The 19,138-nt window shown below is 47.0% G+C and overlaps 7 protein-coding genes across 7 annotated transcripts; 3 read left to right on the top strand and 4 right to left on the bottom strand.

Moving 5' to 3' along the window:
* Window positions 1-190: 190 nt before the first annotated feature.
* Window positions 191-2,608, top strand: MCYG_00913 (protein phosphatase; the record flags this gene model as incomplete). The annotated part of the gene is made up of 3 exons (XM_002850763.1): window positions 191-214; window positions 279-776; window positions 833-2,608. The coding sequence occupies 3 exons, from the start codon at window positions 191-193 to the stop codon at window positions 2,606-2,608; spliced, it is 2,298 nt and encodes a 765-aa protein (XP_002850809.1).
* Window positions 2,609-3,119: 511 nt separating this feature from the next.
* MCYG_00912 (40S ribosomal protein S3) lies at window positions 3,120-4,237 on the top strand (the record flags this gene model as incomplete). The annotated part of the gene is made up of 3 exons (XM_002850762.1): window positions 3,120-3,367; window positions 3,493-3,806; window positions 3,898-4,237. 3 exons carry the CDS (start codon window positions 3,211-3,213, stop codon window positions 4,225-4,227), a joined length of 801 nt encoding a protein of 266 aa, XP_002850808.1.
* Window positions 4,238-4,611: 374 nt separating this feature from the next.
* Window positions 4,612-6,906, bottom strand: MCYG_00911 (phenylalanyl-tRNA synthetase; the record flags this gene model as incomplete). The annotated part of the gene is made up of 7 exons (XM_002850761.1): window positions 4,612-4,775; window positions 4,847-5,679; window positions 5,725-6,233; window positions 6,306-6,435; window positions 6,495-6,571; window positions 6,716-6,756; window positions 6,861-6,906. 7 exons carry the CDS (start codon window positions 6,904-6,906, stop codon window positions 4,612-4,614), a joined length of 1,800 nt encoding a protein of 599 aa, XP_002850807.1.
* Window positions 6,907-7,662: 756 nt separating this feature from the next.
* Window positions 7,663-10,079, top strand: MCYG_00910 (protein phosphatase PP2A regulatory subunit A; the record flags this gene model as incomplete). The annotated part of the gene is made up of 9 exons (XM_002850760.1): window positions 7,663-7,725; window positions 7,768-7,912; window positions 8,010-8,161; window positions 8,248-8,739; window positions 8,812-8,926; window positions 8,980-9,124; window positions 9,181-9,281; window positions 9,341-9,678; window positions 9,741-10,079. The coding sequence occupies 9 exons, from the start codon at window positions 7,663-7,665 to the stop codon at window positions 10,077-10,079; spliced, it is 1,890 nt and encodes a 629-aa protein (XP_002850806.1).
* Window positions 10,080-10,732: 653 nt separating this feature from the next.
* MCYG_00909 (glycogenin) lies at window positions 10,733-13,306 on the bottom strand (the record flags this gene model as incomplete). The annotated part of the gene is made up of 7 exons (XM_002850759.1): window positions 10,733-10,760; window positions 10,841-10,902; window positions 10,942-11,573; window positions 11,633-12,938; window positions 12,997-13,103; window positions 13,173-13,200; window positions 13,274-13,306. 7 exons carry the CDS (start codon window positions 13,304-13,306, stop codon window positions 10,733-10,735), a joined length of 2,196 nt encoding a protein of 731 aa, XP_002850805.1.
* A 915-nt stretch (window positions 13,307-14,221) lies between these two features.
* Window positions 14,222-16,001, bottom strand: MCYG_00908 (abhydrolase domain-containing protein 9; the record flags this gene model as incomplete). Its single annotated transcript, XM_002850758.1, has 4 exons — window positions 14,222-14,240; window positions 14,376-15,181; window positions 15,267-15,748; window positions 15,854-16,001. 4 exons carry the CDS (start codon window positions 15,999-16,001, stop codon window positions 14,222-14,224), a joined length of 1,455 nt encoding a protein of 484 aa, XP_002850804.1.
* Window positions 16,002-16,814: 813 nt separating this feature from the next.
* Window positions 16,815-18,697, bottom strand: MCYG_00907 (conserved hypothetical protein; the record flags this gene model as incomplete). Its single annotated transcript, XM_002850757.1, has 2 exons — window positions 16,815-16,869; window positions 16,920-18,697. 2 exons carry the CDS (start codon window positions 18,695-18,697, stop codon window positions 16,815-16,817), a joined length of 1,833 nt encoding a protein of 610 aa, XP_002850803.1.
* Between the last annotated feature and the right edge of the window lie 441 nt (window positions 18,698-19,138).

Genomic DNA, 19,138 nt, shown 5'->3' with positions numbered 1-19,138 from the left:
TTATTCTTCGCATATCCTGCTGTTTGCTCTAGAATATATATCATCTTTGTTTCCGGAAGAGTTATTCTCCTACTCAGCCTTTGGTCTTGTTCTGGCTCATAGCCCATCTCCTAACACATCGCTGACCACCTCGCTCTGTGCTATAACAGCGTAATATTCAGTTGATGCCGGACTAGATACTTAGAAAAAGATGGACAAAACCAGGATAGCCAAGGTGACTACTCTTTTACTGCTGCCTTACTTCTTCTATGGTAGCTAACTCAGTGTTTTATGTATAGGTAGAAGACGTCACACTATTCCGCCGGGGGGAGAAGGCAGTAGGCACCCTTCATCTTACGCCTCACCATATTGTGTTCTCGCATATTCCTCCTCAGAAAGAATTCCCTAGAGATTATTCCAAGGAAAAGGCCGCCGTAGGCCATAAGGAGCTATGGATCACATATCCAATTATCTGCTTTTGCACATTCAGGCCCGCTTCCCTAGCATCCCGCCAGCTAGCATCGATACGGCTACGCTGCCGCGACTTCAGTTTCATATGCTTCACTTTCCCCAACGAAGCAAAGAGCAGAGATGTGTATGAGACTATAAAAGCATGGACATGCAAGCTTGGAAGCATCGAGAAGCTTTATGCGTTTACTTTTCAGCCTCCTGCGGCAGAACTTGCGTTGAACGGATGGGAGCTATATAACCCACGCAAGGAATGGGCTCGTCTCGGGGTTGGTAGAGCAGATCGAGATTCTAATTGGAGAATATCCAGCATCAATATAGATTATAAGGTACAGTACACCCTGCATCTCCTACCTGCTCCACTTGATGTTAATCGTACTGGAAGTTTTCGCCAACATACCCTGCCCTTCTCCCTGTACCGGCTAATATATCCGATAATACTATTAATTATGCCGGGAGATATCGTTCAAGAGCGAGGATCCCGGTTTTGACCTATCTTCACCCCGTCAATAACTGCTCTATCACACGCTCATCTCAACCACTTGTCGGTGTACGCAACAATCGCAGCATCCAAGATGAAAAGCTGCTTGCCGCCATATTCTCGACATCTCGCCAGGACCGGCCTTTAGCAAGTGTATCACCGCCTTGTTTAGAAACGGAGTCTTCAAACTCAAGTGCAGAAGAGCAGTTTGGTATTAACTCTGACTTTGAATTCTCCAATGCCGAGGAGTTAGAGGATGAAGTGATAGCTGCTGCTAGGAACGATAGTAAGGAATATAAAACGCAGATATATGGGGCTCAGCAAAACAACTTGATTGTTGATGCTCGCCCTACTGTAAACGCTCTTGCGATGCAAGCAGTTGGGCTGGGGTCCGAAAACATGGATAACTACAAATTTGCTGCTAAGGCTTATCTAGGTATTGACAATATCCATGTCATGAGAGACTCGCTTAATAAAGTCAACGAGGCGCTCAAGGATTCTGACATCAGCCCATTGCCGCCGAATCGAGACCAGTTATTGAAGAGTGGGTGGCTAAAGTATATCGCCGTTATTCTCGATGGTGCCGCATTAATTGCCCGCCAAGTTGGATTACAGCACTCCCACGTTCTCATTCATTGCTCTGACGGATGGGACAGAACTGGCCAGCTAAGTGCGTTGAGTCAGTTATGTCTGGATCCATACTACAGAACTCTGGAAGGGTTCATGGTTCTTGTTGAAAAAGACTGGCTTGCATTCGGCCACATGTTTCGTCACAGATCTGGCCATTTGAACAGCGATAAATGGTTTCAGGTTGAGAATGATCGAGGCAGCGACTCTGCAAGGGGCGCCTTTGAAGGAGGAGTAGCCGGGAAAGCCCTTGAGAACGCCCTCCTCAGCGCAAAAGGATTTTTCAACCGAGATAATGTGAGCCGAGAGTCACTGGTAGAGCCCGATGGCGATAAGGCAGACCCGGACTCGAATTCAAAGAAGGCAACCTCTAATCAGAAGTTGCCAGTCAGTGACAGTGATATAACAAAACCCAAGGAAACTAGCCCTGTATTCCACCAGTTCTTGGATGCTACATACCAGCTGCTATATCAACATCCAACCCGATTTGAATTCAATGAACGCTTCCTTCGTCGATTACTATATCATCTTTACTCTGGTCAATACGGAACGTTCCTCTATAACAGTGAAAAGGAACGTATCGACCGTGGAGCAAAGGAAAAGACACGTAGTGTCTGGGACTACTTCTTAGCGAGAAGGAACCAGTTTGTCAATCCTGAATATGATCCTCTCATCGATGACAACAAACGAGGTAGCGAGCGCCTCCTTTTCCCTCGTACCTACGAAGTCAGGTGGTGGGCTGAAGCATTTGGGCGCAATGATTCCGAAATGAACAACCCACGTATAACAAGTAGCGGTGTTTTGGTTGAGAGGGACTGCCCGAGTGGATCGATGACCCCTATGATCGGAGTCGAAACATATGATCGTTCGGCTGCCACCGTACCTCAGCAGCCCACGGCAGCTCAGTCCTCCATGGGCGGCCCTACAACTAGCATTACCTCTCTTGCAGCCAACCTTTCTACCTTAGGGTTACCTCTTGCGAAAGGAAGCGGTCCTGGGACACACAGTCCATCAATCAAAGCACAGGAAATGGAGGCGGTGGAGATGAAGTAGAGAAGAGTATCTTGCAACCATTCCAGATAAACTTAATGATGATACCTACGGCGTCTTTCGGGGGGAATCAAGATCGGCCACCGGGACTCAGGTGTTGAATGGAGGTTTAGGGTATTTATTGGAGATGTTGATTCACGATGTTTATGACCAGGGTGGCATCCTGCGTTCAGAGGACGAGGATAGAACGCCTTCTACTACTAATGAGCCATGTCACAATACCCGCAGCTCTTTCGCATTTCTTTCTTTTTTAATCGTTTGGGTCCGTCTTATCTGGCCGGGAGTTGATCGGCCCTTAGAGTATGGGTAGGAAATTGAGTCTATCGAGCGTTTTTCCACATTTATCTACTTATGTAATCCGGATCCAGCAAATTCACGTGATAAGTTCCGCTTATTCAGCATAGGGTTAACCCTAAGCCCTAACCTGTAAATTATGCCCCCCACTACATCGACAAATTAGGAAAGCTAACCGCAAACTTTCGAGATTGTCAGAAAGTTGACCATCTCGAACCACCGCAAAGAAAGCTGCAGTTCAACGACCTTGACTCCGGCGGATATCTCTCAGCTTCACCAAACGAAATTCCACGTTTCGGCATACCGCAATCATGTCTGCAGCTGTACAGGGAGCGATCTCCAAGCGCCGCAAGTTCGTGGCCGACGGTGTGTTCTACGCCGAGTTGAACGAGTTCTTCCAGCGCGAATTGGCTGAGGAGGGCTACTCCGGTGTCGAAGTCCGTGTTACTCCCACCGTTACCGACATCAGTACGTTATCCTCTTTTCAAGAAATATTCGTTCTGGTCCAAGGGCGGATCCAAAACGTCACAAGCAATAGTCGAGTGTGAGAAAATACATGCGACAGATTCTAACAGTATCTCTTCACTGAACAGTCATCCGCGCTACTCACACCCAGGAAGTTTTGGGTGAACAAGGTCGCCGCATCCGTGAACTCACCTCCCTCATCCAGAAGCGATTCAAGTTCCCAGAGAACTCCGTCTCCCTCTATGCCGCCAAGGTCCAGAACCGTGGTCTCTCTGCCGTTGCACAGTGCGAGAGTTTGAGATACAAATTGCTCAACGGTTTAGCTGTCCGAAGAGCCTGCTATGGTGTTCTCCGATTCATCATGGAGAGCGGTGCTAAGGGTTGCGAGGTTGTTGTTTCTGGAAAACTACGAGCTGCCCGTGCCAAGAGCATGAAGTTCACGGTACGTTTTTGAACGAAAACCAATACCATGGAAATATGGGAAGGATGTAATGGAAAGAGAAAAAGAAGACTGATTAGGAAACTTTGTACAGGACGGTTTCATGATTCACTCCGGTCAGCCAGCTCGCGACTTCATTGACCACGCTACCCGCCACGTTCTCCTCCGCCAAGGTGTCCTCGGTATCAAGGTCAAGATCATGCGCGGAAGCGACCCCGAGGGCAAGTCTGGTCCTCAAAAATCCCTCCCCGACTCCGTCACTATCATCGAGCCAAAAGAGGAGCAACCTGTTCTTCAGCCAATGAGCCAGGACTACGGAGCTAAGGCTGCTGCTGCTCAACAACTAGCTGAGCAACAACGGCTAGCTGAGCAGGAGCAAGAAGGCCAGGGTGTAGAGGGTGATGCTGGGGAGGCTCAAGAGTAAAAACAAAAATAAATGAAGAAAATATGAGCGACTCGGTTTTATGATTTTGTTGCAACGGGATTTCTCTCTTATTCTAATTATTTCTGAGCTCTTGTCATCCTATTCCAAATTTCAAAACTTGTTTGAATTATTGAAATAGAATTGAAAATGGATGTGATGAAAGGGATGTTCAAATTTGCTTCTTTACTGAAGCTCCTTTGAGATAAAATCTATGTATACCCGCGTAAACTAGGTCCGATGTGTACCCGACCCCCTTCGTTTGTTATCGGTTGTCAAATGTCGAGAAACGAGACTCTGTTGGTTCAAGAAACCTTTCATAATATTCACTACTTGACATGTTTTTGCTCATTCATGCTCTCGGCAAAAGATATCATGGCGAGAGCCTTAAAGTAGTGATTCAATATTCATCTCGAGAGCGCTCACGGGGTATTTCAAATCGAAATTTTCAAGGACCGTTGGGTGTATTATGCCGAACGATCCAATGACACTCTCTTTCCCTCCTATCCGTAGATGTATAGAAGCAGCATGACCGGGGAAGTAAGTAGGGTCTACCGGAGATTGATATTAGCAAAGCCCTGTCTCTAGTAAATATCAGCCCATTTAAAAGTAGAATTCTTACCATCGAGCTCTTCGATCCAGTAATGAGACCCCTTAACAGCCGGGTTGTCTAGGCCTTCCTCACCAACGATGAAGGCACTCCTCATCATCATCATTACCTTGTCCAACAGACTGTGAACAACCTCGAAACCACTTGTTTTTCCGTACCACGCAGCAGCGAAGTGCCGTTCATTGCGACTCTTTCGCTCAAGCGAGAGATCCTTTAAACCCACATCGCTCACTTCAAAAATCTTAATAGGCACACTGTGGTTCTTGTTTTCACGGATTGTTTTCAAGAGACCTGGCAACAGACTCGTTCGGACGACTTGGAATTCAACAGTTTTGGGGTTCGCAAGCTTGACAGCCGTGTTACCGTCGTCTTTGCGGTTAACCCATGCAAAGTTCTCATCATGGGAACATAAAGCAAAAGTCAAGACTTCTGTCCATCCTGCCATGGCAGCCTCTACCCTAATAATGTCAGCTAGCTTATTAATGGGAAGAGGTTGAGCAATTGTGCCGGATTTGCTTGGGAAAGATCGTGGAAGTTCGTTGATACCATATGCGATAGCAACATCCTCCATGATATCAGCTTGGTGGAGCACATCTGCTCGGGTGACTGGAATAGAGACATCAAGAATATCTTCGGACTTCTCAGAAACCTTAGCAGAAAGGGTCATCTTCTTGAGAAGTTCACACATTTGGGGCCCTGTGAGAGATAGGCCGGTGCATTGGTTAATGTAAGATATGCTGGCCTGAGTAGTTCTCGGCTCAAGGTTTGGGACTTGTCGTGATTCTTTATTGTGCTCAGACACGATCTTGATGGGCTCAATTCTAGTAAGGGTTATGTTATTATGACTGTGTAGCTGAAAAATAAGGGGTGGCTGCAAGAATATGACTCACGTGAATGGCTCGTCTGTACATTGCGAGAACATGGCAACCATAATGTTGTTAACGACTTCAAGCTTCGTTTTATCCGTGGCAGTAATCTCCATGAAAACATTTCGAGTGTTCAGTGTTATCTTCGAGTGATCACCGTTGATAATTGGCGGTAGGGAGCAGACAGTCCTCTTGGAATCATAGATAACGGGATATACGGGTGAATCACGAATGATATGCAAGTATTTGCCCAAATTCTTGTCTTTCTCATAAAAATCCATTAACTCTTCCCCATCCATGCATTTGGTCTGGTTTAAAGGGATGAACTTTATATCCTTGGGGGGCAAGGCTTCGTATGTGAAAGGGCCTTGAATGGTGTCGAGATCGTGTGTCCCGATAGAGACCAACGTCCTCTGCCTGGCAATATTTTGGTGGAGCTTATCCTGCAGGGCAATGAAGGAGTTGTATCGAGCCTGGTCAAAGCGAATATTGCGGAAAACTGCACCAGCCACATATGGTCGTACACTCTCAGTCTAGATTATTGACTTGTCTCAGCTTCCGCTGTTTGGACTCTTGAAACGCTGATAAGGATCTCTCCGTCTCACCTCTGGCTTAACGACAAGGGTTTGTAGCTGTCCGCTTGGTGGGGTGACCACTCTGTAGGTTGGTGAATCGACCTTGCCGCGGAAGATATTCAACATCAAGGATATACCCTCGAAGCATAGCAGATCGTATCTACCCACGCTAGTTAGAAATCGCATCTTCCATGCCAAAGAAAGAGATAGCGGACCAACCGATTGGCGGGAATTTCAATTTTGAGCTGCGGGGGTTCCTGGACACCGTTCACGAACGGCCGGTCGGAGTCTGTGGTCTACACAACTTGTTTTTAGTCTGACCGGGCCCGACAGAGGGTAGACATCAAAGGCTAGATCTCACGTCTTCATCGAGCTCGAGACCTGTCGACTGATATATTAGAGAAGATACACCACTGTGTAAATGGGCGGGGGTGACTCACCGAACTCGAAGCACAACTCATCGAACTGCTCGGTGGTGTAGCTGGCGGCAGAATAGAATACCAATTAACACAGGGCCGTTAAATCATAGATATATGGTAGAGAGAACAGCTAGAGAAAAGGAACGGTGGTGTCCTTACTCCTGGCCCAGGGCCTTGAACAAGGCGGCCTTATCAACAGCTATCGTCGGCATCTTATGCAAGATATATCGGTCAATTCGACTGAACGGAGTAGACAATCGAGGGATGACGCTGCGAATAGAGACGCCCTGTCTTCTATGACCACCTGCGACCTTCTCCAGACGAGCTCTGTATGCCGGTGCAAGTATGGTAAAAGTTCAAGAAGTAGACAGCAAGTAGAAGAGAGAAAAAGAATGACTGTTTCCCAGCGACCGCACCGCCACAGGCCCTTTCTCTACACCAGCCACACAGCGCTTCTTCTTCCACCAACTTTGCTGAACTTCAAACCATCCAGAAGTTCCCATCGCTCCCTTGAAAGCTGAAGAAACACAGAGAGAAACTCGTTCCTCACATTGCATCTCGTCAGACGGGCTCGTTCCCGGCCAGCTTCTACAGCCCAGTGTACGTTTTTCAAAGGTCGCGGTCCCCTCTCAGTCCGCCGCCCATCAGTTCTGTTTTGCATTAAACCCCACGAGACACCAACAAAACATCCACCAGACGCCCCTTTCTTCTTCTTCTGCTGCCGCTGCTATCACAACAACTCTGTACTCACCAGATTTTCCCGCCAGATACAGACACGATAAATAAAAGAGTGCAGCTCTAGGGTAGCTCTATCCGATACACCGTCGCCGTCTTACCTGAACCCAACTTAACCCCCCTCCGTCATTGAAAAACAACATCGCAAAGCCCCTGCTCAAAAACGGAAAATAAACATCCTACACCGAAAAAAGTACTACCCGTCTCCGTCTGTGTAGCAGCCCGTTTCCGCCATGGAAGGCCAGGGCGAAAATGACGAGCTTTATCCCATTGCGGTCTTGATCGATGAACTGAAGGTATAATAATGGCTCCGGTTGACACCCCTCATCAAAACATAGTTGACGCTTAAAACTGACAACGCCCGATGTCTGGTGCAGCATGACGATGTGATCCTTCGTCTAAACGCTATTCATCGACTGTCGACAATTGCTCTCGCTTTGGGACCGGAGAGAACGCGAGACGAGCTGGTACCGTTCCTTGACGGTTTGTGCAGACCTCCCTCCTCCCTTACACGGCGCCCCCCTGACCGGAATATTGTGTCGCCATGGATGGACTTGTGGTTGACCATATCTGTTACTAGACTCGGTTGAAGATGAAGACGAAGTCTTGACGGCTTTGAGCGAAGAGCTGGGTAACTTTGTGGAATACGTTGGCGGACCAGAATATGCACACGTTCTCCTCTCTCCCCTTGAGAATTTGGCTGCCATAGAGGAGCCATTGGTGCGGGAAAAAGTAAGATCCCACCAATTCATACAACCATTTATATTTCCTTGGGAACACCGTTAGGTTTAACACAGCATTTCTTTCCCGTCCAATAGGCTGTAGAATCGCTCAACAAAATCTGTGAACAACTCTCCCCAAGACAGATCGAAGACAATTTTATACCCTTGACAGTCCGTCTCTCAAAGGCAGATTGGTTCACTTCAAAGATATCCGCGGCTGGTCTCTACTGTACCCCATATAGAACTGCATCTCCAGCCTTGCAGCAGGGACTACGACAGCAGTTCGGACAGCTAGTCCACGATGATACCCCCATGGTCAGACGGCAGGCCGCCAACAACCTAGCAAAGTTTGTCAAGGAGATGGATTCGCAGGTTATCATAATGGAGATGGTTCCTTTATTCCAAAACCTCGCAAACGACGACCAGGACAGCGTTCGCCTCTTAACCGTTGAGATCCTGATCTCCATCGCGGAAGAAATTCCCAAGGAGCAACAGTCCAGCCACGGCGTCCTTCTCACTGCTCTACGAAACCTGTTCGAAGACAAGAGCTGGAGAGTAAGATATATGGTTGCAGACAAATTTGAAAAGGTAGCCAGGTCCCTACCCTTTGGCAAATCACACGCCGTCAGAGATTTAGCTGACATCTTGTCTGGTTTTTAGATCGCCAAAGCCGTCGATAAAGAAGTTGTCAACCGCGACTTGGTCCCTGCCTTTGTCAAACTTCTCAAGGATACCGAAGCAGAGGTCCGCACGGCCATTGCTGGGCAAATTCCAGGTAATCATCACCACAAAAAAGGATTATCTACATCTAGTCTAACACTCTCCTAGGTTTCTGTCGCCTTCTTGACAGGGAAACTCTATTAAATGAGATTATGACAAGCATTGAAGACCTTGTGTCGGATCCGTCCCAGCATGTAAGAGCTGCTTTAGGCATGCAGATCAGTGGACTAGCTCCCATCCTAGGAAAAGAAGAGTAAATATTCCTGTTCCACCCCCATCTTATTCTCTTAACTAACAAACTCCCTCCAGGACCATTTCACACCTACTCCCCATGTTCTTACAAATGCTGAAAGATGAGTTCCCCGATGTCCGATTGCACATCATCTCGAAACTTGAGCTGGTGAATACAGGTAAATATTCCAACCCGCACAAGACCGTGCATATCAAGCTATCTAACTTCATATTCTAGTTATTGGAATTGAGCTACTGTCTCAGTCTCTACTCCCTGCAATTGTACAACTTGCAGAAGACAAACAATGGCGTGTTCGTCTCGCAATTATCGAGTACATTCCACTTCTTGCTAGTCAACTAGGGGTCAAATTCTTTGATGAGCAACTCAACAGCCTATGTTTAGGCTGGCTAGGAGATGCAGTCTTCTCAATCCGAGAAGCCGCCACACAGAATCTGAAGAAATTAACAGAGGTCTTTGGAGTTGACTGGGCAAATGGCTCCATAATCCCTAAGGTCACTGCTATGGGACAGCACCCCAACTACCTGTACAGAATGACAACCTGCTTTGCCATCACTGTAAGTACTTCATGCAACCATATGACTTCCTTACTTTTTTTTACCTAACTCCTACTACCTAGACACTTGCTCCCGTCATCAATCTGAAAATGATTGAAACTTCCATCCTCCCAATTTTGGATAGGCTCGTGACGGACGACATTCCTAACATCAGGTTCAATGTTGCAAAATCATATTCCATCATAATAGACACACTCCGAAAACTTCCTGAAGAAGGTACTCTCACTGAGGCCGATAAGTCCGAACAGCCTGTCACTCCTTCGCCCCGCGGCCAAGCTATTATCCAGCAACAAATCCTTCCAAATCTCGAAAAGCTACAGCAAGATGATGACGTTGATGTGCGATATTTCGCAACTACTGCTGCTGGAAGCTACGGTGAAGTAATGCAAACATCTCCTTAAACGTCTTACATAGAAAAAAAAGAAAGAATCATTCCCCTTTACCCCCCGTGTTTGATGTTGTTTCTATGCTCTGCCTCCCTTGTTTTTCATTTTCTACTTAACCTTGTCCCAGATAATTGAGAGAAGAGAGGAGGGGATGGAGGGAGAGAAGCGGGAGAGAGGAAGAGTTTCTCCATCGTTGAATTAAGATCATGTCTCTGGTTTGGGCTGAGGGTGGGAATTGATAACGCTCGTGGGCATATTAGAGCGGGAAGTACCATACGCATCCGTTAACTCGTTGATGAAAGAAAAATTTAACAAGGAATATTATTCTGCTTATTTCCCTTCTTAGTACATCTGAAATCTAGTTATGCTACTGTAATTAAGTGTGTAAAAAATTATTGACAATAAATAGGTGGGAAATACATTCAAGCTGGTCCAATTAATCCTGTAGTATGTATGGCAATAAATAAACTTTATTAGTGGTGAGAATATTATTATCTACATACAAGCAGCTTTTTTGTCCTGGGCTACCCAGGACACATAGTAGTTGTATCTGAATTGAGTCGGATGACTCTTAATATCCAAAGATTAAAAGCCTTGAACACTGGGGACCAAGTCACAGAGGCAGGTACCGGCATCAATGCCTTGAGGATGTTGGGTATCAAAGCTACTCACTCCCAGAGCAGCTTATTTGGAGCTCTGTTGGTAATTGAAAGTGCCGTTAGTGCGGGCGTCCCGTGGCATAAGGTCAATTTGTTTTTCAAGGAACTGCGACTGACGCCACTGGAGTTCCTTTAGGCGTTGTACGGGGTTCTGTAAACTTCCAGTATAAGTAGCTGGCCTGAAGGAGGGATACGAAGGCATTAACCGTTAGACCCACCCATTCCGCCTGGCTCGGAACACCTTCAGCAGCAGGGAGCTCTTCATTTTCCGAGATACCATCAGCTGTTGAAGAGGTACTTGGCCCCCTCATTACTAGAGCTGGTGTAACAGCTGGACTTGGCGGCTCACGTTCCGGTGGATAGTGTGTCTGGCGCAGATTCGATTTCCTAGCTGGAGATTTTAATCCGGTCGACGGATTTCTGGTATGTGTTGGCCCTGAAATGACTGAAACGCCAACGCGACGTGGCTTTTGGAGGGAACGCATATACTTTTCGATCTCTGGCATATCGTCCCAGGCGTTGTTCCGGGAGTACGACTCAAATCCCCCAGAGGAACCATTGCTTTGCAAGGAAGCCGGCCTGGATGAAGGACTCGAGGCCTCAGCAGCTTTACTGGGTTCGGCATCCTCCCCAATAAAAACTCGAGTTGGGGTTGGGGCACTTCGTTCCCAGGGGAAAGCAGACGTTTGTCTGGTAGCTGTGGGAGCTGTTGTTGGAACCTGGTAGTACATATTCTTTGGGGCTTCAGGGTATGATGTCGGAGGCTGGAAAAGTTCAGTATCCTTTGACATCGTATATATCTGTACAGGAAGGTAGCAGCCTCCGGTTTCGATCAACGGGTGGTGGTGCACTACAATATAGATCTCAGACAGCTTCGACGAGGGACTTACCGTGAATGCATTCCCATACTGCTAGCTAAGGGAGGAGAGAAAGTGCGTTCAGCTCGCAGTATTTCTCCAGTACTAGGCGCCACAGGTTCGACTTCGGGGGTCTTTCCACCAACAGAGCGCTCTTCTCCTGTGTCTTTTGTTAGTGATGTTTCGTGTCCATGGGGCTGGAGTGTCCCTCGATCCTCCGGCGGAGAAGCTGTGTGAGGGGATTGGGTGTTGAAATTTGTATGGGGTATATGAGTTAATATATCCGGTGGGTGACCATGATAAATGGGAACCGAGATATGTTCTTCTCCGCGAACAAACTGCGGGACGGCGCTAACCGTAGGTTCAGGTAGCGGAATGTTGCTTGGTTGATGATCTTTTTCTGGTTCTGTGGTATTATAGATCTCGTGTGGGGAGCTGGTGGTGTCATATCTGATAGTATTTTGGTCGTGATGTATCACTTGAATATCTGGAGCCCTCTGGCTGTAAGCCCCCACCTCGATGGTTCCTTCGAGCTTTTCTTGATTTATTGCCGCAGGTTGTGTAGGAATGCTGCTATGTGAATACTTCTCCTCGCTTGGTGGAGGTGTGTTAGCCTCGGGTACAACAGTATATTCACGCCCCCGGTATACACACCCTACTGCTCCCGTAGCCTTCTTCTCCGGTTGTGTGGGTTCAATTGGCCCCGTTTTCTGTCCAGTATCGTATGAGGAAGTCTGGCTCTGGTAATGACGAGGTTGGGGGATGTAAATGGGCCCTGTGCGATAATGGCGGTCATACACTGCCCACCATTTCGCCAACAGCTGGTTATAAGGCGACTGTTGCGGTGATGAGCTTCTTCCGATCCTCCACGGTTTTAGAGAGCCGATAAAATGGACCAAAGAGATAGTACTTTCGAAGTATCGATATGCTGGTACGTATTGATAATGCCCACTGGGCGTACAGTTATACGTAAAACTTAGCCTATCCCAATTCTTGAAATGCATATTTAGGAGGCCCTGGTCAGCACCGTCAAAGCTGATGCCGCGCTGAGCAAAAGCGAGGAGAGCATAGTAATCCTTAAGATTTGGACGAAGCACTATGACGCCTGTGTTGAAGCAATCAGGCCATCCAATATCTGGAACTGCGGCGATAGATTTGAAATCAAGCGTGAGCAGCTCATCAGGGGCTCTGAGAGCTATCACGTCTGCATCAATATAGACGATCCGATCATACTGCGTTTGCTTCCATAGAGCAATTTTTGAGAATGTTGAGATTAGATCCGGGCGATCCATAAGGTAGAGGTTCCCCGGATATGAGTTCTCTATCCGAGGAATTGGTATCACATCATCATACACCGTCTAGTACTTGTCAGCCATAGAACACTTTTAATTTCTTTTCGATAAGCTTCCCACCAACCTTCAACTCATCAATTATCCCTGGCTGCAAATTATCCAGCGTCACAAGCACTGCTAGCCTTCCTTTCGTCCCGTTATCCCGCAGTGAGTGGGCTAGGACCATAGCACCTATTATAAACCATCAACAAAATAACCTAACATCAAGCTGAGAGATCAACTCTCCATATTGTCACTGACCAGGAAGATAGTTGTCGCTCAGCAGGATCTATAAACCATCACCAGCAAGTCAGTACACCAAAATTTTCAGCCTTGTTTAAGTTGTCCAGGTGAAATCAGACCGTGCAGTAGACAGCTCCATTACCGGCCGCCATTGCGGAAGACCACAGCTAGCTGCTTCTCCCCCGTGTTGTTACTCGGTTGAAAGGAAGCAAAGGGCAACCATCAAAGGTCATGAAAAAAATATTATGAGTACTGGCAGAACAGCAAGAGAAGAGAGAGAAAGCTGCCTTTCCTTTGTCTTTGTAGTGGTCGATTTTTCCCTGCTTGTCGTTGCCCAGTTACTTATTTAGTTATTCTGCCGTGCATCGCCGACTTCAAGAGAACTTTACAACAACGTCAAGTTCTGGCATTTCCCTTCGTCTGTATAGAGAGAGAAGACAGAGAGAGAGAAAACCCGCTTTTGAAATTCTCTGCTAGTCGACAGTTGAGAGGAGGAGGGTAGAGGTGCGTGAGGGGGACAGACGGGAGCTCCAAGAAAACCAACTCTTCCCGGCTTTGCGACCTTTTTAATCCCGTCAACCGCATCCTTGCCAATCAAACGAGCGATCCCTTCAAGTCCTGCGTGATATTGCATGGTAACAAAAGGGTTATGATACAGCGGGAGAGGCAGACACGGCTTGATCGAGGGTGCTGGCTTGTAAGCTTTCTCGCTGGTGCTTGCTATGTAGCACCGTCGGCGGAAACGAGCTTATCGTTTGTGTTACAGCCAGTACAGTTGTTTACCTGCTTCTTTGCCACCGTTCTAGGTCCAAATGCTCCTTCATATATTTAACTGTGGATATTTATGGAGATCTATTTTCCACGGTGCTAACCATGGCCAGCTAGTTTATCCACTCTGTAGCCGAGCTTGGCTAACTACTCCAAGAAGCTGCGTCGCCTGGGCAGTAATAATATAGTTACATGCATTCAGGTGAGAACTATATAATAACATCAAAACGGAGTACAGGTATTATTATACCAACGTCCGGAGGGAAAGAAAAAGAAACGAAAGAATAGGATTGGAACGCTCATCTAGCGGCTAGAAACCTACATCACAAAACATCAGATACTGCTTTTCTACCTCTCCCACCCTTAATTCTCCCAGCTACAGAATGCAAATTGTTACAGTAGGGGAACAAACACCATCAGAGAAAAGGAATTGGATAGATAGATAGACCTTACTGGCGAGCGATCACTCGGGCTTCAGGATACACAGACAAGACAGCTTGGCCAACATCGCCTGTCTCACCCTTCACGGCCCATAACACTGCTTCCTCAAGAGCTCCTCTACTCTCCACTTCCATGGGGGTGAAATGGCCAGATTGAGAGAGCGCAATGACTTGACTTCCCTGGACAAGTCGCTCGGGTATTCCTTCCAGGGCCAGGTGATTAACTATCGCATCATCTTTCATGCCCCATATAATTGTGGCGTTTGCCTTTAGAGCTCCAGGGGCAGGGTCGAACACCCCGGTTCCACAGCTAGTTCTTCGACGTTCGTCAGGGCAAATACTATGCAACGCAGATATTGTTTCCAATGACTTGTGCCAAGGATCTGCCGCAGCTCCATGCCGGTAATATGATGTTGTGTCCACAAAGTTCCCTTGTTCAGCACGCATGCGAACAGATTTAGAGTAGGTCTCTCCGTCCGCTGTCATGGTCTCGAGTTCTTCGATGCTAGGCCCAAGTGTGCTGGCCATAGCTTCTTGTGCATCTCGAATCGTAAGTCCTCCAGTTTTCCCTGCAGCTACCTCGTGGATCGCTTTTAATAACGAATAATTGCCTCCATGGCCAACATACCGAACTAACGGTATGGGCAGGTGGAAGACAAATACATAATGTGAACGCTTCAGTTGGCGGAGTACCGGGGCCAGTGCCTTGATGGCCTTGCACAACACATGCCGAGAACGCCATGGTTCCTTGAGGAAAGTTTTGAACATCTTGTTCGCTGACTCGATCGATAGGTTGACATTATCTTTCATCAGGTCAGGCTATTTCCAACGAGGAATATCATATTAGCACACATTAAACCGGAAAGGAAAGATGTTTATCATCCAGGGAGAGAGTATCATATACCAAGATGCCATTGGTGATAATAAACCTATCAGCGAGCTGGGGAGCTTCTGCTGCCAGGCGAAAAGCAAGTATCGCTCCCCAATCATGAGCTACTACAATAACTCTCTTCTTCTGCTGACGGTTGCCATCGTCGACTTTGTACTGGTCTCTTAGTGTTACGATAAACTCCGTTAACGTCTCCAAGATCTCTGTGGGGCCGTAAACGTCCAATGAATCCGTTCCCCCATATCCTGGAAGGTCTAGTGCGATCATAATGCTCTCATCTCCAACAGAGCGTGACGAGAGAATATGGCGCCACATAGCCCAGCTATCCGGGAATCCGTGCAGAAATATAACCAACGGCTTGTTGCCATGATCCGAGGCGGCAATCTCATCGGATGATACGTTTGCAAGGTAGTGGACTTTGAAACCATTCTTCAAAGTCATAAAGCGATGGGAGAAAGTCTTCCAGTTCTTCGAAAGATTCCAGAATCTATCTGACGCTGTGTCCAGAGTTCCTCGTTAGATCAATCAGGTAGCCAGAACCGGAATGTCAACCCTTTCTCATTGGTAAGAAACATGGAGGGCCTCCAGAAAGAGGTACGAACCGAGTTGAAACTCCAACCGCTCCTTTTCACTGGTTTGACGGAAAGGAACTCCGCTGAATATTGCAACAATACCATAAAACACTAGCGTGAATATACCATAGGCAAAAGAAAGGATGGCCACAGCCATCTTCAACGCTGGGCTGACCATATTGACACCATTCGCCTCCGGCATCTATTGGGATTTATCAAAGTTGTTTTAGACCAAGGCAAGGCAGCTAGATATAGTAGTGCTGACTGCCGGGAGAAGCCTCTTCTTAAGCTACAGCCTCAGTGCGCTCAGTTATGTTTATGTAATTTAGAACCGGCTTGGTATGGAGTAAATCCACTGGACCTTATATATCCCATGTATCCAAGTGTAGGGATGAGTGGCAAGGGGTTGGTAAGAAGCCAATAATACGGCGTCAAGCAGGCAATGACGACTCGGCTGTGTGTTATCCATCCCTGTAAGCAGGATGACAGGTTCTGCGATAGAGATCAGCGAGGCAGGATTACGTCGTTACTGCAAGGCCACCAAGGATATAAAGCAGAGATCCACACAGCGAGATATACATAGTATACCAGAATATGGAGTATTATATTGGTAGAGATGGAGGATACCACGGGGAGATGATGTCATGCAAACGCATCTCGGAGATTTCATTTTCCACAAGATATTACAGTTATCTGAATGGTTGAATCGATGTGGTGAATTTTACTACAACATAACGAAGTCGTCATTTAAGAGGAAGACGGTCGGTTACTCGGATGTTATCACATAGTACGTGCCAGATCTATAGTCAAAGAATAAGAAGGGTATAAAGTTGCCAAAAAACTAATAATACAGGCGGTTTGGCTCCAGAAAAATAAAAGAGGGAACGAAGAAATACATGTATAGATTGCCTTGTAGAAGCCGAAAAGGGGGTTCAAGGAGACAACCGACATTTATAAATAAACACAATCCATCCCATTGCCTAAATTATGATTAACCCGATGAAAAACCCAATCGTTCACGATTATCATCTATGACTCTGCCGTATCTGTTTCTCATTAGCCGCGTGTGAAGACTTGTCTTGATGGTGGAACTCACTCTAATAGAAGCCTGAAAAACCACACCTCGAGATCTTTATTGCGTAAAACTTTTTGTGCCCATTTCTGGCTCTCATTTGCAATGGCTATTGCTTTTCCTTTGCCTGCTTCTTCCCTTGCAAAGTACCGAACAGATTCATAGTGTTCAGTCCCCTTCAAGCTGAGAGGGATGAAATGGACCCAGGGCCGAAGCCACTCATCATGCCACTCTCTAAACAAAGCAAGCTTGTATATCAAGCTCTTACTTAGCAGAAAAGCGTAGTATCGTCCACTGAATGCATTTCCGTCGATATCGACGAGGTATCTATACTTCCACGCATCCTGCTGCTTAGCGGGCTCAACTATTTTGAAGAATTCCTTTTGTGCCTCGCAGTCTTCCGGGTCACACTGGCCAACGTGACTGAAACTCACGTTGAATAGGGACCTGAAGCTGCTTCGTGGAACCTGCTTCATGGCCCATTTGTTGTTTTCATTCTTCTCGAGTATATTTGTGGGTCCCAGGCTGTTGATGTTGCGCACAAAGAGCTGGCGGTGCTGCCTACGCCATCCGCCAGCTCGCGAGAATCCGCCTGTGGTAGAACCACGCCAGTACATCTGGTCTTCCTTGACAGACCAATCCACATCTTGGCTGGAATTGTATGCCACGTTTCCATTCCAGTACCAGGGGCTCGGGTAGAGGATGTCCTGAAAAGAGGAGACCTTGCTTTGAGAAAAGATGGGGAAAAGATCATGGACGATATCGAGAGCATTTGGTCGCTCGAAGAAGCCAAATGTATGACGGAGAGAAGGTGTCTGGCAGACATCGGAAAATGCAGTAGTATTCGAAATGAAGCCAAGGGGAGATGTCGCGTACGATGTCGTATTGTCGACTGTCTCGTCGTCCAGCTGTCTTGCTGGACTGTTAGGGGGGCAGGACATTCGTGAATTGGTCCAAATAGGCTGGTGAGCAAACTTGTTAAATCTCGTCCTCCGAACTTCATCAATCCTATCCCCCTTATTCAGGCCCTCTGGCCGCTCAGACCACTTGTTCTTCGGTCCAGACTTTGCGCCGTTCAAAGCAGTCATACGTTTCCCATCAGCCACCAGTCGAGATAGATCGGAATACGGCACGACCACCCGAGGCTCATCGTGAATATTGAAAGCCATATCCATATCAGGCAGGTACTTGACGAAGGCCGCCATCATCCCCTTAATAGCATTCCGCTTCCATTCTTCGGGCTCTCCGCCTCCATCAACCAAAGTCACATTCCCGCTCCTTATCATTAGCCCGATCAGAGCATTATCGAATCCTATAGCTTCCCTTGCTCGTTCCCGGATTGTTTTGGGTTTCACCCCCCAAAAGGGAAGTAAAGCATCGTATATCGAATCATATTCATCAATCATCTGAACGCCTCTGCTCCGGGCAAATCTAAACCATACATCGAAATGCGGGGGCGGGTGAAGGCCATATCGACGTCGGTACTCCGCAACAGCTTGCTGCAGTGTCTTTGACTGTCGTGAATGTATGGTCTGGAACCTCTCTCTTGACGTCTGGATCAACCTCTCAATGGGGTGGACAAGCTCATCGCCGGGGGGAGTATTATTAACATTGATATTATCTTGCTCCTGGATCTCGTCGCCAAACGACTCGATCGGCTGTTGGGGCGTTGGAGGGCTATGTTCGTGGCCAGGAACTGCTGGTGCGTGAGGCCTCTCGTCCGAATTTGGCGCGAAGAATAGGAATAGCAAAACAATCAGGGTTGCCAGACCCGCAAGAAGGGTAAACCGTCGTCCTTTCATGCCTCGTGAAACCCGGACGCGCGACCAGAAGAGCTCATTGTCAGGCTTCTTTTGGTCATAGAAAGAATAATTCGTCTGAATAACCCTGAAAGGAGAAATTTGATGGGGAAGGAAAAAAAGGGACTTCGAGCCAAGCAGAAAAAAATGACGAAACAGAGTTGCGGAAAAAAAGGTAAGTATAAAAATAGCAACTATCTATTAAGCTTATATCAAAGCAGATGGAAGTTCGAAACATAACATATAATAACATACATGTTATATGTTTTAAAGGCGGCTATCATTTTCTCTTTCTGTTGGTTGTATAACATAATAACTATAATATAAACAAAACCTGTAGTTGTCTCATTTAGCCCTTTATTGGGAAAAAGACACCAGCATTCTCAAGTCTTGTTTAATATCAGCCTAAGAAATGTCAGAGCGAGCTGTTCCTATACTTTCTCT

This window comes from Microsporum canis, genomic scaffold (assembly GCF_000151145.1).
Source record: "Microsporum canis CBS 113480 supercont1.1 genomic scaffold, whole genome shotgun sequence".
Classification (NCBI taxonomy): Eukaryota; Fungi; Ascomycota; class Eurotiomycetes; order Onygenales; family Arthrodermataceae; genus Microsporum; species Microsporum canis.
The sequence above is the reverse complement of the archived record's forward strand: the minus strand, read 5'-3'. Positions and strand labels throughout refer to the sequence as shown.